A 17,305-nucleotide genomic window follows, 5' to 3' on the forward strand; every position below is an offset into this window, starting at 1 on the left:
ATCCTGGATATACGGGCAGACTGGGGAATGAAAGGCTGAAAAGAAAGGTATTAAACCATCAGAGTGTCCAGAGGAAGGCAGTGAAGATGGTGAAGGAATTGAGGAGAAGGCATGTGGAGAGCACTTGGTCTGTTCAGCTGGAGGAGACAGAGGGGAGACCTCATGGCAGTTACCTTTAATATTTAAAACCCCATAAAACAAATTCAGAAGAGCAGAATATGCTGAGAAAATCAGTTCTGGATCATTGGTAATATTTGTAGTATCTTCATTAAAAGCTCCTTCAGCATATGGCTTCAAAGTACTACAAGGACAAACACAATTCTTTGTATTCAGGTCCCTGCTCTTATTACCCAATTCTCCCATCAATTCACAAAAACAGAGGGAATCAAAAGTTTCAGGTTTTAATGTGTTAATAAGCAACATTTTAAAAAAGACACAAAAGGGCCTTCATCAAAAAAAGAATTTTTTTTTTAATCAAAAAATCCAAGAAGCCATTACATTTGTAACACATTCTCTTACAGTTTAAGTTACATTATTGAGTTGGTAATGTCCAAACAAATTTTCACTACAGTATCTCACAGCTGTCAAGCAAACCTTGACACAAGCTGTAAAGCCCCATGAATTTTCTCCAACTGCTGCTGCGATGGGTCCTCATTTTCCCTCATAATTGAAATCTCATCAGGTTTGGAGGTTACAGAACTAAGAAAACAGTGTTCCAGAAATATGTACATATTAAATCCACGTAAAAGAACATTTAAAACATGTTGAGACCAGTACATTTCCAATTAAAAAATTTTTTCTATCCTTTTTAAAATTCAGAATTGAGTGTAGGACAAGCCTGCACTATAAAATTCACAATAGTTAATGTGCAAGGTATTTTTAATGAAGAATACTTCCAGTTGTACTTCTAACTTCCCTAGAACACTTTTTTGTTTTCTTACTTGAAATCCGGTTTAAAAAAATATAAATCAGTTAATCAAGAGATCAGTGCTGTCCAGCTTATAGCCAAATGGTACAGGAAATAGGCCAAGTGCCATCCATGGCATATCCCACATTTCCATCACTACCTCCCAGAGAACTCCATCACACTGTTAGGAACTGATGCCACTATGAGGGCCACTCATTCTCAGTGAATACCACTGCATAAAATACTGTCTGAGGTTTTCTCCCTCTCACAAGGAGCAATTAGGAACTCAAATTATCCTTATGAGCTTCTTGCATAAGATAATCACTGTCAGAATCCAATTCTTCTTCATCTCCTGGTGTTTCCTCTGCTGGACGTTTCATGCCCCGCTGCTGGGAAATGGCCAAGGCGTATTTGATGTTGTAAATGTTCCACTCACAGCTGTAAAAATAAATAGGAAAACGTTGTTTTCCCTCCTAAAATAAAAACAACTCTAAAAGAAGGCTGTCTCAAAAGTTTTAACAGCACACTGCCATCCCCCAAATCACTCCAGGTTTTTGATTTGGACTTTCAAGTGTAACAATACATACAGTTTTGAAACATCTTCAAAGTGACGCTGGATGCTCTTCTGGAGGAACTGAATCACAGGGAGCAGCTTCACTGACCTTGGATGGAGAAAACATGCAATTTGCAGTGCAGTTCATGTTTACATATGGAAATCTAGAACTTGTCTATACCCTCAAGAGTCTAACAAGCATGCCAACTTCAATGCCAACTTTTTAAGATAATCCTAATCTCTGATTTAGACTCTGCCCACAATGACTACACTCAGTACAAGTGTAATCATTACACAAGCAATGTAATATATACAAGTAATATACAAGTACAAGTAATATATTGTGAGAAATATTTTTTCTTATGTCCAACTGCATCTTGAAGAGCTAATTCTGCTTGCTGCAGCAATGACAGTTCCTTTCAGATACTACAAAACTTTCTGAACAAGGGGGAGTTCGTTTTAAATTGCCCTCTTCTACTTTAGCAGAAACAAAGGAGAGTTTGTTCCAGTCATTTCAGTAACTAAAACATTAATATCCATGTTGAAGCAAGGGAAGAGGTACACAATGCACTGTTTTTTAAATTGCAGGACTCCTTCTCAGATTACCTTTCATTTAGCCCATTTTAAATTTGTAAATTTGCCTGGTTTTGTTCCTAGAGGTCTAAAAATTCCATATTAGGGATGGGCTGAATATCATTCACAGACCAGATCTGTGTAGTTCTGAAGTACTATGTAGGAAGGCAGAGTACTACCAGCTAGGTCTGTAAAAATGCAATCAATACCTGCACATCACCTTTCAGTTACATTTAAGATGCATAAATGTTTAAAAACACAACTGCCAAAATCTTGCTGTCACTCTTGAAATCATTCTGCAGTTATTGTCTAAGGAATTCAAGCAAGTTTTACCTGTTGCATTTGAAAAATGTTTCTGCAATGTATCTTCACAAATCCAGTAACATATTCTAATTCTGCCACACACACTTTTTAGAATCTTTTTAGACCTTTAAGATCAAGTCCAAACTGTAACTTTTATCATAGAGAAGTTGTAAAACCGAAGTGTTCTAATTGTAGTGCATTATCCAGAATGTCAGTAAATGTTAGGTAAAAGCCTTAAACTGACAGGTTTTTAATTTTAATATCCTTGTCAGCATTTTGACTTTCACAGGATCTCACCTTGTTTTCAGCTTCTGTCCATGCAGCATAAGCAACTTATGAGCCCAAATAAGATAGAACTCCAAGTGACAAGAGGTCTCAAATGCTGAGGCCAGGAACTCCAGTAACTTCTCCACATACAGGTCTGGCAGTGATGAGCAGACAACATCAACTGTGCAAAAAGGAAAAAAAAACCCATTAACATTCAGTAGAGTTACTATGTGGAATAACATGAAAGAGACCACAGGAAAACATAGGGGGAAGGAGAAGAAAGCAGCATTTTGGCAAGTGGTGGGTATTTAGTGCTGTATTTCAGGGTACAGTACCACAATCTCTCAGAGGACAGATGTTCCTCCTTTGAATCTTCCAAACACTACTGTATTTAAAAGCATGAAATTAACTCCTCCCTTTCCAAGTTCTTTCTCCTAGCAGAGTACTCTCCTCAGCAGCTCTTCAGAATTTTTACTTCCACCCTTTTCTCCTCTTTCTAAAGTAAGAGACTTTTTTGTTGCTGCTCCTGACTTCACCCAAATTTCTGTACATGGTGGAACTAGTTATACACAACAATCAGAGGCAGTGATACTTGAAAAGACAGCAAAGTCACCTGCCCACACAGGAAATGTCTGAATGTTGTCAGCAACAGCACAGCATAAAGAAACACTATTTAGAAGCATCCAAACTAATCTTAAATATAACTAAATGACCTCATTATATATAACCCACTCTCAAAAAGAGGTTTTGCTTAAGAAAGAGGCACACAATCATCCTGTTAACAGTGGATTACAACAGCCTCTCCTCAGTTGTACTCTGGCCTTCCAATCATTTTCCAAGCTCTCCACCAGATGTTCTGGAGCATCAATGTCTTGTGCTGTCAGTCCAAGAACCAGGCACAGTACTCCTGATGTAGTGCCACAAGTGCTCAACAGACAAGATTCATCACTTTCCTAATGATTACATCCTTGCTCCTGGTAATGGTCTTCACCACACATACATAGAACTAACTCAGGTTAAACTTGATGTGCCCCTCCAATATCAGCTGCTTCCCAGAAATCCAAAAACTCTGTCTGCACCTCTAGGCCTGATCAAATTCCATGCTGACAAGTCACTAAATGAGCATGAAGTAGATGGGTAAAATTAAAACATAAATTAACACTAAAAAGTCTACTTTTACACCCCAACTTGTTTTGGCTTGCACACATCTGTTTACAGCTAGCTCAGCCCAGTTTCATGGCAGATCCACTCACCTTCACTGCTAGGGACAGCCTCTATCACCTCCTGAATTAATTTCTTTTCATTCAGCTTGAAGGCCATGACAATAGCCACAGTATATTCCTTCTGACTCAGTGTTTTGTGGATATTGCTGGGTGTGACATCAATATCCAGCTCAAAAGGATCAAAAATTAGCCCGGAGTCCAGTGAATAGAGCAGGAGGCCCTCTGTGGTGGTGGCTGCCCAGCTTCGTCCTAAAAGAAAATAACAATATTTAACAACAAAGAGCGGTGTTCCAGAATGGAAACAGAAGAGTAAGGATAACCCTCCAGTACTCTATTCTTTCACATGGAAATGGAAATTCCATTCTTTATATGGAATAAAAAAAAATCCTAAATAAACTGTTGATACTAACCTGTAGGACAGAATCGCACACAAGTCACCCTTATTTCTGGTTTAAAGTGTCGATAGCTCATGTCACCTAAAAGAGATATTTGGAAGTGATTTAACAGATTCACCACAAGTTCAAAGTCTAATTACCAACTCCTGATTATGATGTTACCATTAAATAATGTGCAGCATGGTAAAACCTGGCAGAATTAAAGACTGCGTAAGGAAGGCACAGTCTATGTTCAAGAGATCCTACAGCTTAAGTGGTGGGACCAAATTTTGTAATCCTGATGTTAAAATTGAGCTAAACAAGTCAAACCCTTCTTACCTGTGTCAAAGGTTCCAGTGCACATAAAAGTAGAAACAAAGAGAGAAAAGCCAAAGCCATACCTCTTTTTACTCCAGGAAGAGGGATGGCAACACCTTCGTCACCTCCACCGCCTTCATCAATCAGAGCCATGCTGCCAAATTCAGTCATTTTTCTACGATCTAAGTACTCCTGGAAAAACATGCAAGTTCCATTCACTGCACTGAATCTCTTCTCAAACAGCAGAGCTCAGCTTAGACTGTGCTTTCACATTATTATAACTTTGTTCTACTCCAGACATGCACTGTTTGCTTCCTCAGCTGCAGCCCTACTCTTTCTGTCCTGCAGGTCGCATAACTGTATTGTGCTAATGCAAGGGCTGTGTGGTCAGAACACTGCAAATGAGATTTTAGGGACTTCACAATGTAAGTGAGATTTCAGGGACCTCCCTGGTCCCTCTTTCTGAATATCCATCCCCTTCAGGATCCTGTTTCAGCTTGTTAACTTTCTTTCAAGGCAGATGTTGAGCTACACCAGCTCACAGACCACTGCTGACAAAGGATACTTGGAACCACAGTCAGATACAGCCTGACATGAACAATACTCATTCTTCCTGGTAAGGGGATGGCGAAAACGGCTACTAGAATTTTTTTTTCCTTCTGATGTTTTTCATAATTCACTTTACTTTTGAAGAAATTTAATTTGGCATTTGGCAATATTCAGAAACAGAGTTTATAAAGGTCAGTGATGTTGTTCTGTGTCCACAAAAAAAAATCCTTCATTTCTTTGCTAACACAAACTGACACCTGGGGAGTTAGCTTAGTACAAAAGGTTGGTAATTTAAATTTTCACTTCCATTTTAAGTCTAGTGCCAACTAACTCAGTATGCTTGAGAGTTCTGCCCATTCAACACAAGCACAATAAAAAGCTGGAAAGAGTTTCAGGAATTCATTCTGTTCCAAGAGGAATATTTCCTTCCCCTCTCCTGCACAAAAATAAACCCATTCTTTAAAAAACATTCATGAATGACTCTTAATGAGATGTTATATCAAAACCAAAGTCATGTGGGGGTGAGAAAATTTTAAAAAGATTCCTGTGTTTACGTACCTCCATTGCATCTAAAGAATGGTTGCATGAAATTTCGAATTTTTTCATAAGAATCTGTTCCTTGACATTATATATACAGACAAATTTTGACAATCCACCTGCCAGAATAGACTGACCATCTGCTGAATAGCACAGAGTTGTAAAAGATCTGGTAAAGAAAAAGGGAAAACAGTTTATTTTCACTTTCACATCTGAGCTAAAAGATATGAATACAATGTAAAGACTCAGAAAATAATCACTCCATGGTAAAAGTGGAGATCTTCATTCACACAGTATGTACTTCACACACACCTTTACTACAAAGCATTTGGTGCTTTACTGTGAATCACAGACAATGTAGAACTTCAACAGCTTTATGAAATACTTCCATACTTCTGAACCTGAGTCATAGCTCAGTCAATGAGCTCTCAACTACATTATGCATGACACTAAAAAACATTCAGAAGAGCTACAGAAAAACCAATGCCATGGCATGTTTGAACGACATGGTTGAGAGCTCACCAGCAAAAAATACTGGTTTTTTCCCAAACTTTTTTCCAAAAAGTTATTGGGTTTTGTTTTGTTTTTTTTTTTTTATTTTGAGTGAAAGCAATATGGGAAAAAAAAGGGAAGAAAGAGAATAAAACATTTCTTTGATATACTTTCTGAGAGCACACAAATTCAACTGGCTTTTAAACATCATTTCACATGCATAGCCACAGGTAATAAACCCCATACTTTAACTACCTTCTTTAAAAAATTATAATAGTTTCTACATACTAATGGTTGTACACTAGTATTTCTGAAGAAAGATATCTACTAAAAAACCTCACCCATAGCAAATTAACACCTTGGCCTGAGAAGCTTAATATTATGTTGGCTACCCAGGTTCCTAACAGATGAGAAAGAACACATGCTCAGAATGATGCTGATCAGTGAGAGAACACAGCCAACTACAAAAGGGAAGCATCTACATGTCAGGCAGGCTTTTAACATCCAACACCAGAATCAGGAACATCTGAACAGTAGATGCACTCTGCAATCTTCATGTAGAAAACAAATGAAAAACAACTCAAAAGGAAGCCAGCATGGCACACTCCTGTCACTGCAGCCCCCTGGACGTACTTGCCCTTGGCTGCCTGCTTGGCAGTTATTTTATCCAGCTCCTTCCTCCCCATCTGCAGATCGTGCCTGCCCTCAATGGAGCCAGTCTGCACTGCATTGTCATGATCCCAAAATGTTATCTGGCCATTCAAAGCAGCAACTGCCAGCTCCCTGCCATCGGGACGGAAGGCAACAACAAGAACTGCAAAGAAATTAACAATAGTTAAAAATGCACTCAGATACTTTTCTAAGAAAACACCCTTAATTTTTCTAGGATCTTATCTCAGCTATTAGAAAAAGTTTAAGAGCAAAAAGTAAAAGTATGACTGTACTTTTTCCTGTGGACAATATACAAATGTTTAGCTAATTATAATGCTAAGTTAGAATTAAAGTATTTATTGCACTGTTAACCATGTACAAGAGTGAAGTATCTGAACTTCTGATTTCCATTTCCATGAATGAGTCTCTCTGTATTTGACATGTTCTGTTGTTATTAACATATTTTCTATATTACTTTTATATTTGATAAAAGATGAGAAATGAAACAAAAATTACCATCTGAGTTAATTATTAATGTCTCCTTAGTTCTCCAGCTGTCCAACATATCCCATAATTTTACAGTCTTATCCCAAGAGGCACTGGCTAGAACACACTTCATTGGATTAAAGGACAAGCTGCTGATGGGCCCCTCATGACCTGCTAAGACCTAAGAAGAGAAGAAAGAATAACCTGGAATTAGGTGAAAGAAACTGAAATCTGTGTAGTCTGCATTCAGTAAACTCCAGATACAGCAAATAAACCATGCCTGACTTGTCCACACACATTTGAGATCACTTTTGGACACAGGCCATGATAAACACCAGTGATTCTCAACTTTTTATTTTCACAAGTTTTAAAAAAAATCCCTGAAGTTTTACCACTATATAGGCATCTACAACCACTTCTATGCACACACTTTAGGGATGCAGTGTGCCATTTTCCTCCCTCCTTTCAAAACAGTAAGACCAATTGTGAAAAACCAAGTCATTGTTCTGAGAATTCACTATCTCCTGCAGCTGAACACTTCAGAATAAAAACAAAAATAAAAAATTGAGAATAAGAGTAACAGAGATTTTCATTTCATGGAGGTCCTACTCCTCCAAAAAAACATCAAAGAAAGAAACTAAACTCAAAACTCTGGAGATCTAGTCAAGTACATCCTGAGTTACTGAAGTGATCTGTATTCCATAGCTGTGCCAAATTAAATACGTGAGTCACTGAGCTCTTCTACTTGTACAAGATGTACAGGAATGCTTAAGAATTGAAAAAATCATTGAAAAATCACGCCCCTGCTCTGCTCCACCAAAACCCTTAATGAAATCTGTATCAGTCTTAATACAGCAACTATTACCTGCAGAAAATATGTGGAAAATAACATCTCTGAACAAGGAGGAAAAGACTTTCATGCCCATGTGTTAGCTCAGCAACACTGCTGTTACTTCATCACTAGAAAGAGCTCATTACTCAGAAATTTTAACAACTATTTCCCACACAAATTCAGGGTGAGCTCCATCCAATAAATTAAAAAAAAAAAATATGCTGAGAGCAACGCAGTGTAGCTCCAAGTTTTGAACATAATTATAACAAAACACTTAATGTTGTACTGACCCCCCCTACTAAACCCAAAGTTGCTGAGTATCACCACACTCCACACAGGGTTAAATTCAAGCCCTCCCAACACTCTGGGTCCTTACATCCAGCAGCCTCCCACTCTGCATTGACCAGATGAATATTTCAAAGGAATCCTGGGAACCAGCTGCCACAATCTCACCACTGGAGTCCACAGCTAAACAGGAGAACTGACTTGGTCGTGGAGAGGTAAAGGTACGGAAATTCCGGTACCTGTTGAGGAGGTGAAAATAAATTTTGAGAACACTTTACATAGATTTAAATGTGTGTTTAACAAGTTTATTTACAAAAGGAGTTCATTTGTTTTGTAAAGACTTCTAAGCTATGTACAGAAAAAATATTCTTTGTATAAAATTAGATGCGATGCCTCAGCATGACTGCAAGATCCAAAAGAAGTATGAAAAACTCTGCAGAAGTAGGAGACAAAAATACTCTGAGGAGCTTTCTTCTATTAAATAGCATTGTCAAATTTTTAGAAACATGGGCTTGTTTACCCACCCAGCTCTGTGCACAGCTGTATTACACTGTGGAAAGTGTTGTTAGGCAAGTGCCTTCTCCCCATGTGAGTAAAGCCAGACAATGATTTTCCTGTATTTCCAGCTTCTCTGAGGAAAATTCTTCCAGAATTTTCTTCACAGAAACTGGATGGAGTAAGAGCATTCCTAATAACTATCTAAATTTAAATCAAAGGCTGAACCAAAAACCAGTAAGGCAGTGCTGCTCACCTTAATGAGACTTCAAACAAGCAATCAGCAATTTGCTGTATTTTGGGGGGAGTGTGAAAGCTGAGGACTAAATGAGACATGAAAGCTTTCATGCAGAGTTACCTGTGCAGATCAAAGGCACGCACTGTTCCATCCAGGGAAGCACTCAGGACAACATAACCAGTGGAAGTGAAAGTTACAGCAGTTACACCACTGTTGTGTTCTGTAAAGGTGACAAAACAAAAGCTGCTTGAAGTGTTCCACACTTTCACCTGCAGGACAGACAAGAAAAGACTTCTTAGAATCTCCATCATCAGTAAAGAGAGAAAATAAGAGTAAGGCAGCAACAGAGTAAAGACAGCCTAATTATAGAACTCTGCAACAGCATAAAAGACTTTCAGCAATAGCACTCAAGAAGCGACACCTTATCATTAAACCTCTTAAGACATATTTGCAACATAAAAATCTAAGTGGACACAGACAATGTTGAAACAAAGTTAATAAAGGAAAGTAACACTTGGTGAGCATTCTGAGCTTCCAAACTTATACTGTCAAATAAGACAGGTGTCAAATTCGAAACCAACTCTAAAGTCATTACAGAAGTTACAACTGAGATGATATTCCAGCTGTTACGGTTTTTTTCCCTGAACAAAAATGTTATGCGTTTAGCTTTCTGCAGTTTGAGACTTCTCAGTTTTGGCCCATTTTCATCCTGAATGGCAGAAACCACGAAGTGGCAGATCTTTTTCTGACATTTAAGTTTTAACAGGACATCAGCTACTACTCTTGTCCCATTTATGTATCAAGACATTGTGGCAAAATACCTTTTAAAATAAAAGTACCTGTACACACAGCCTATAATTTTAATGCAAGTCATCCATGAGAAGTTAATTTTTCTCTTAAATAACAAGCTTCTGGAATGGCACATTTTAACAAAAAAAAATGGCACTTGCATAAATAATTTGAAATTAATTTCATATCAAAAAACAATTATTAAAAGGGCAAGAAGTTGTGTGGCTGAAATTCATTCATCCCAAGATATCATGAGACCATAAATAAATTAACATTGATGAATTAGTTATTTTTGCATTTATGGTGATGGGACCTGCAGTAATTAAAAAATCACCTGCTAGAAAGCATAAGTGATGCAATTTACAGCCACAGGTAGTAACAAAGCAAAATATATATACTCTAGAGAGAAAAATCAAAACATTTATGGAAAGAGAGGATAAAAATGTATGACTTTATAGTAATAAAAATATGTATCAATTACAGTAACAGAGGTTTCTACATAGAATGGAAAGTCAAGCTGCTTAGAACATTATTAAAATTCACATTCCAGCAATACTGCCTCACTTACTTTGCCATCTTCCCCTCCAGTTACTATGTACTGTCCATCTGGAGAATATGCCAAGGAAACCATGCTGTTGAAATGGCCCTGCTGCTTCAGCACGTAGGACTCGCTCTGCCACTCCCACACCAGGAGCTGACCCAGACCTGTAAGAACAGCAGGATTAACCACAGGCACCAACACAGGGACCCTGCAAATGCAAGCCACAAAACACACAGTGGGGCAAGCAATGTCAAGAAAAAAAAAAAAAAACACCCCAAACCAAAGATTAATGCAGACAGGTTGAATTCTGCATCTTTCAGTCCTAATAAGAGCTTTTTCCTTTTCTAACTTCAAGGCAATTTCCCCAAAATATTTCCTCCACAAGCTGTTACTTGGAATAATGTTTTCAATACTTCAACAGTAATGCTATCAACCAGTTGATAAATAAACTGAAAAGAAAAGCAGGGCTGCATACAAGAGTAAAATTTTGGGTTTCATGCAAACCATTATGGACAGGGTGGGAATGCTGGAACATCCAGGCAGGTTTGTAAAATGCCAACAGTGACATGTGGCAAAGAAAGAGAGAACAGCTCAGAATAAAAGCAGAAATTAACTACGAGGGATCTGGGCTCTCCCTAACTCTGTTATGAGCTTTCCTAAATAAAATATGTATTTTTCCCTGTATGAGCAAAATACTTTCCTGGATCATCAGAATTCTGTGGGACATTCATTAGTGATATTTTTTTTACTATAGCTAGACACCACAGATATAAGAGTATCAATTATTTAACATCTGGAGTCAAACTAGCAAGAGGAATTTGGGCCTCATGCCCACTACATTCCTTATTTTTCCCATGAATACAGACCAAAAAAATAATCTGACAAACCTGAACATCCAAAGGCAATCCAGTCACCAGTGCAGTTGATAGAAATAGAAGCTATCCTTTGGTCTGAAATACTGAAGTAAAAAAATTAACCAATAAACAAACTTGTGTGATAAAACTTCAAGTCTAATATTTATTAACGCTGCTCAAGCAAGTTGTTTGATTGTTTTACTGAACTTCTGTACCACTGTAACATCAAAACCCACAAAATTCATTCCTTTGTTCCACTCCAAACCATCAAACATTCCTTATTCAGAATGAAGGCAGAATATCTGCATCCCAAAGACGTATTTGCCAACAGAGTAAAACTACCCAAGTTTAAGAAAATAAAACAGGGGCTTTTTTGCACATGGAACTTGTGGAGTTATGGAAAAGAATCTGATCTGATTTCTCAATTTAGACACAATTTACAGATAATTTTACATATGCAGAACTTTCCAGCTAATATTTTCTACAAAGAAACTGAAAATATTAAAATGGACAGAGTTAAAGAAGTCTAGCGAACAACCAGGAACTCCTGAGTACTTTTCTTACTCAGGCCGCACTTTTCCAGAATAAGTAATGGAATTATATGGCATTTATTACATAAATTTATGGTTCTGCCTTTTCAGAAATTACAGTATTAAACAGACAGTCATGTTTTAAAGTTTTTGTGCTCTTTTTTCTTCATCCTTCACTCCTTAACATGATGTGTTCTCAATCAAACAAACATAAAACCCCTGCAAAAAAAACCTATTCCCTTCCCCCACAAAAACCAAACCAAATAAAGTGACAACCCCATGGCTCACCTCAAGGAGTGGATCAGATTGAAATCTGGAAGCTCATGGAGGTGAAAGACTCCAGAGGCAAAACCAGTGACTAAAAGGTGTGTTTTCTTGTGATAGGCTGCAGCTGTCAGGTTATTAAAATCTCCTTCTTTATTGAAAAAATACCTGGCACCCAAGAAACAAGAAAAAAGGTGAATGCTGAAGAACAGGATGTTGTTAGAGCTGCATCTCCAAGCAGCTCACCAAAGAGGCTAAGGAGCCACCTTTATGTCATCTCCTGAAGTCAACCAACCCTTTTTGGCATGAAACCAAACCCTCCAGACTTAGAGAGGGTGCTGTAGTAAAGATACCATTTACAATTTCTGAGTTCCAAACAACAGCATACCATGAGTCACTATTTCTTATATTGTTAAAATTACACTTGTTATTCTGAAGGTGAAAGGCAGTGCCCCTCATATAACCAGGGTAAGACAGACAGGAGTTCTACTAGAACTACTTAAAATGGGATTCTGCAGTAAATTTCTAAATCCTGGATAGTTTGATACTGCTTTATAAGTTATAACAGATTTAAAAAAAACCAGTACAATAAATCCCCATCACAACTTTGATTTTTGATAACTGAAAACCACTTACTTTGCAACACGTGAATATTTAACTTTATTTCTAGTGTCTTGCTCACTTGGATCAGCTTTCCCATGAATTTCTTCACCCTTGGGCTCTTCAAGCAGCTCTTCATCATCTTCTTCTGCCTTCTTTTCCTTTGCTGCATCTTTAGGGGGCATGGGCTTCAAACCATCCAGCTCAGTGTCACACTGCCACACACACAGAGCTGCATCCTGGCTAATTGTGTACAGCTAGAATACAAACACACAAATTATTATTGTCCAAAATCCACGCTCTGTGCTCTGCAAAAATATGAATATGGACCTGCAGAAGGGTTAGCAAGTGTGCATTCTAGTCTCAGGATAGAATCCAAGGTGCTTTGAAGTGGGAGTTTTACTTGTCCTGAGAACTGGTGAATTATTTACCTGCCCTCAGAAAAATTTTGCAAGGACCAAAGGCAACTTGATAACCAGTCAGCATTACAGCTAAGCTACATCATTTTTTCATATTTAAAACCATAATGTTTTGGGTGAGCAAATTTAAACACATAATTATGGCAGAGCAATCAAGAGACGCTTCTGTGTTTTCTAAATTCTGAGATATCGTCAAAACAGTCACCTAAAGATAAGGTTCTGTTTCCACTGTCTTAATATTACAATTCAAGTGTGTTGTGTGATTATACATACATCTAGGCTGTTCTCTTCAAAAAAACAGGCAACTATGACATCCTTATGGCCTCCAAGAGAGTAGTAGATTAGGTTTGCCCATCGTTCTGCTCCAAACACCCACGTAGACATGTCCTTGCTCCCCACTGCAAAGCACCTGCAAAAGAAAAATAGAAAATTAGAGCACTGGACTGCAAAACTCTTCCCTGGGTGGAGAATGTTCTGAGCTCAAATCCATCAGTCAACACTTTAATTTTACAAACAAGTGTTGTAAACTGTGCTTGGTGACTGTAGCAGAGGTAGAAGGGGCTAAAACACATTCAAAAGGTCAATCCTGCTCACATTCCTAGGTATGAATATATAATTCCTTTTATGAATTACTATGCATTTTCAAGCAAGAATCCACTATTGATTCCCATTTTTTATACTTTCTGGTCTGCCTAATTGCATTTTTTAATTAAAGACAGAACTTCTAAAGCTAGTACAACACTTCAAAGGAAAGCAAATGAGACTGCAATGTGCATATAAATATCAAGACGTGCAGGTAAACATTGCTTCAGTTTAACAACTCACTTGGAATCATCAGTCCAGTCAATACAAGTTGTTTCATCATATGGGCCATAGTAGGTTTTGTCCAGAACAAATGCATTAAATTCTCTTTTCTTCCCAGGAGCATGGTACAGGTAAGCAAGATTGTCTTTTGTAACCACAAATTTCCTGGCATAAGAAGGGGGGAAAAAGACATAATTGCACACAAAGCTGATAAAGCAAACAACTGCTCAGTACAGACTGCAATACAATAATAAAGAGGTTCCTGCACTACTGAAACAATTAAAAAATGATAGCTTTGGAACAAAAAACAAAGTATTTGCAGATTGATATTATCCCCCAACTTAAGCATTATAAAAGAGAAAACCTTCAGTAAAATCACTGAAGTTGAAAAATGAAATTCTTATTCTCAAAGCCCCAAAACAGAAGGAAAATTCAAACACTCAAACCAGGATATTCTATTTCCAAGGCTTTGCTTTCCTTCTTTTCTTCCTCTCTCAATTTTACAAAGTGACCCTGATCAGCTCAAGATCTCCCCTCACTCATGAATAGGAAACATTCCCAGATTGGTTAGGATGACTCCATAATCACAACTAGTTTATGGGGCAATTCCTGCTGTTTTGTTCTGAAGCATGCACTCTTTACTTACTTGCCATCAGGGGAAAAGCTGACACTGTGAACTGGCTTGTGAAAATAAAACTGATGTATCACACATTTCCCAATCAAACTCACAAGCAAGGCAGCTCCCTCTGCAAGGGCAGAAAAAAAGGATCATGAGAATAAGTGAGTTCCCAAAGAAACCATAATCCTAGCAAACCTTCTTTTCTTAAAGAGGAGGGGGGAAAGCTTTTCAAGACAGTATGCTTAATATTATTAAATTTAAAAAAATACAGTCCAAATTATGAGGCACGCAAGTTATTTTTAAGTTCTGTAAATAAAGACACCTTACCCAAAAATTATAATGCAATTTCTAAAGCAGACTACTTCGAATTTGGTGTTAAGGCTGAATACCCAACAGATTTCCTCCTCTCAAGGCTGCATTTTTACTGAATTATTTTACAAAACAGATGTCTCTTTGAGCAAGTACCTTCATCAATTAGAATGGCAAGGCTTCCATCTGGAGAGAGCCCCACGCACACAATATTGAGCCGTGTAGCCAAGGGCAACGTCTCACACTTGTTACTGCAACAAAAACACAGAACAGTAAAATGGGGACAGGAATGCAGGAAGAACATCAGTGTCAGTGAAATATAGTTTGGTACCTCTGTTTAAGGCCATAGACAAAATTAAATGTAAAACCCCAACAACTTTGTTTAGCTGTCACAACCCCATGAGCACCAACTAGGTGGGTTGTTCTGTGCAGGGCCAGGAGTTGGACACGATAATCATTCCAGTCCAGGATGGTCTGAATTTCGACAGAACAGAATTATAATTCCAGGCTCCAGGATGGTCTGTAATTCTACACAACAGAATTATAATTCCAGGCTCCTGACTGGAACACAGGCACAGGGAGCATCGATCACAACTCTGGCACACAGGGAAGGCTGATGATGCTCTAATCCTTACTATACACAAGACAGAAGTACGCAAAGAAACCATACAACTAAATCAAACACAAATCTATCTTCCCTTTTATTTTTTTTTCCTTCTGAAATACACCTTTACGTAATCCCTCTGCTATTCTCCACACGGGTGTTCCCGCACAACACCGAGACAGCTACTCCACTAGGCAGGCTTCTATCTTTGAATGCTACAGCAGACGCTTTGCAGGATATTTTGGGAGGCCGAGCATCCCGGAGAGCCCCGTGGGTCGGGCTCCAAAACGTCCTCAGAGCTTTATTCCCCCCGAAACCCCCGCGCTGGCAGCGCCAGGCCCTCCCCGCCCCTCGCCGCTCTCACTTCTTGAGGTCGAAGAGGGAGATCCTGTTGCCGACGGGGCTGAGCAGGGAGTTGCCATCGCGGGTGAAGCTGAGGTTGCCGCGGCGATACACGGTGCCCAGCAGGCCGGAGAACTGCGGGGGCAGGAAAGGGCAGGGTTAGAGGGGCTGCGGAGAGGGGGATCGGGGGAAGGTGATGGGGAGATGATGCCGGGGATCGGGGGCTGCCCCCCGGCCCGCGCTCACCCGGTACGCGAAGCGCATGGCGGCCACACGTGGGGAGCGGGACCGCGGAACTGCGGCACCGAGGGGCGGGAACGAGGGGAAGGGAAGGAAGGGAGGAGAGAGGGAGGGGAAAGGGAGGGGAAAGGGAGAGAGACGGCTGCTACAGGCCGCCGCTCCCGGGCTGTGGCACCGCCCTGTGTGCCCTTCCCCATCGGCACCCTCCGCCGCTCTGGGCCCTCCCCAGCTTCCCACCAGTTGAGCTCTGGTTCTTTTTAGTAACTATATTACGGTATTTTTACTTTTTAGTAAATGCCTTGGAGTGACTGTGAGAGCTGAGCCTGTTTATTCTGGAGAAGAGAGGGCTGAGAGACGTCAGCAGTCCATGTAAATATATCCTAGGTGGGTTTCAGAGGATGGTGCCGGACTCTTTTCGGTGGTGGCCAGCCTCAGAATGAGGAGCAGTGGCTGTAAAATAAAACACAAGGAGTTTCAACTCGACATGAGGAAGAATTTGTTAATATTGAAGGTGGCAGAGCTCTGGAACAGTTGCCCAGGGAGGACACAGAGTTCCCTCTCTGGAGACATTGCAGACCCACCTGGATGTGCTGTGTGTCACTGCTCTGGGTGACCCTGCCTTGGCAGGAGGTGGACTGGCTGATCCGAGGTCACTCCAACCCTGACTATTCTGTGATTCTGTAATTAGAGTGCAACAACACTGAATGCCGAGTGTATAGATGTGAGAGGTTTCTTTTAAAGCAGTTTTATTGCAGTGGAAAGGATGCTTGGTGGTGGCCAGTTTGATTCTTTGCAATAAAAGTGTAAAAATATCACAAAGAAAATACGGGAGGAAAAGAAAGAAAGGGAAGGAATGGGTAAGAGTAGATAGTGGAAATATAACACCACCCATGGATCTCGTGATGAGACTTGAGTGTTGGCATTTTGATGTCCCTTGGTCAGAGAGATGGTCACAGTCTCGATCCTTTGGGGATGGGGGCCCATAAACCAAAAAGTTTCTGGGGTTATGTACAGTCAGATTAGCACTGGAACACCCAGATCCCTCCCCAGGAAGGGAATTCTTCATGTCTGACACAAGACTGGGGCACGCAGCACCTACAGAGGGAGTTTCAGAAGGTGTCAGGGGCTGCTTTGGGGTCCTTGGTGGTCTCAATCCCCCTCCCTCTCTTGGATGTACCTGCTCCATGACCCCTCTTCTGCACCCACACTGGGGCTTGTGTGGGCACCGTGGACCTGAACAGCAAAACTGGCACCTGAAAGCTGCAGCCCTACCTTGGTATTTCCCATTTGAATGGTTATTGTTGTTT

At 39.7% G+C, this 17,305-nt stretch overlaps 1 protein-coding gene across 1 annotated transcript; it reads right to left on the bottom strand.

Annotated features, from left to right (window-relative positions):
* Window positions 1-450: 450 nt before the first annotated feature.
* On the bottom strand, window positions 451-16,092 carry PWP2 (PWP2 small subunit processome component). Its single transcript, XM_009089593.4, has 21 exons — window positions 16,005-16,092; window positions 15,781-15,893; window positions 14,969-15,063; window positions 14,531-14,630; window positions 13,906-14,049; window positions 13,354-13,489; window positions 12,698-12,918; window positions 12,086-12,229; window positions 11,301-11,371; window positions 10,441-10,577; window positions 9,204-9,352; window positions 8,442-8,589; window positions 7,264-7,414; window positions 6,730-6,910; window positions 5,626-5,773; window positions 4,602-4,710; window positions 4,237-4,302; window positions 3,857-4,075; window positions 2,634-2,784; window positions 1,495-1,569; window positions 451-1,345 (listed from the first exon to the last, which is right to left on the bottom strand). The coding sequence occupies exons 1-21, from the start codon at window positions 16,020-16,022 to the stop codon at window positions 1,186-1,188; spliced, it is 2,736 nt and encodes a 911-aa protein (XP_009087841.1). The 5' UTR covers window positions 16,023-16,092; the 3' UTR covers window positions 451-1,185.
* Window positions 16,093-17,305: the final 1,213 nt, after the last annotated feature.

Source organism: Serinus canaria, chromosome 1 (assembly GCF_022539315.1).
Source record: "Serinus canaria isolate serCan28SL12 chromosome 1, serCan2020, whole genome shotgun sequence".
In the NCBI taxonomy this organism is placed as follows: Eukaryota; Metazoa; Chordata; class Aves; order Passeriformes; family Fringillidae; genus Serinus; species Serinus canaria.

Excerpts from the sequence above, each read along its gene's own strand:
- PWP2 (XM_009089593.4), bottom strand. Across the intron at positions 12,230-12,697 it reads AAATATTCACGTGTTGCAAA|GTATTTTTTCAATAAAGAAG; the intron begins GTAAGTGGTTTT and ends CTTGGGTGCCAG. Across the intron at positions 10,578-11,300 it reads GATTGCCTTTGGATGTTCAG|GTCTGGGTCAGCTCCTGGTG; the intron begins GTTTGTCAGATT and ends CTGTTCTTACAG.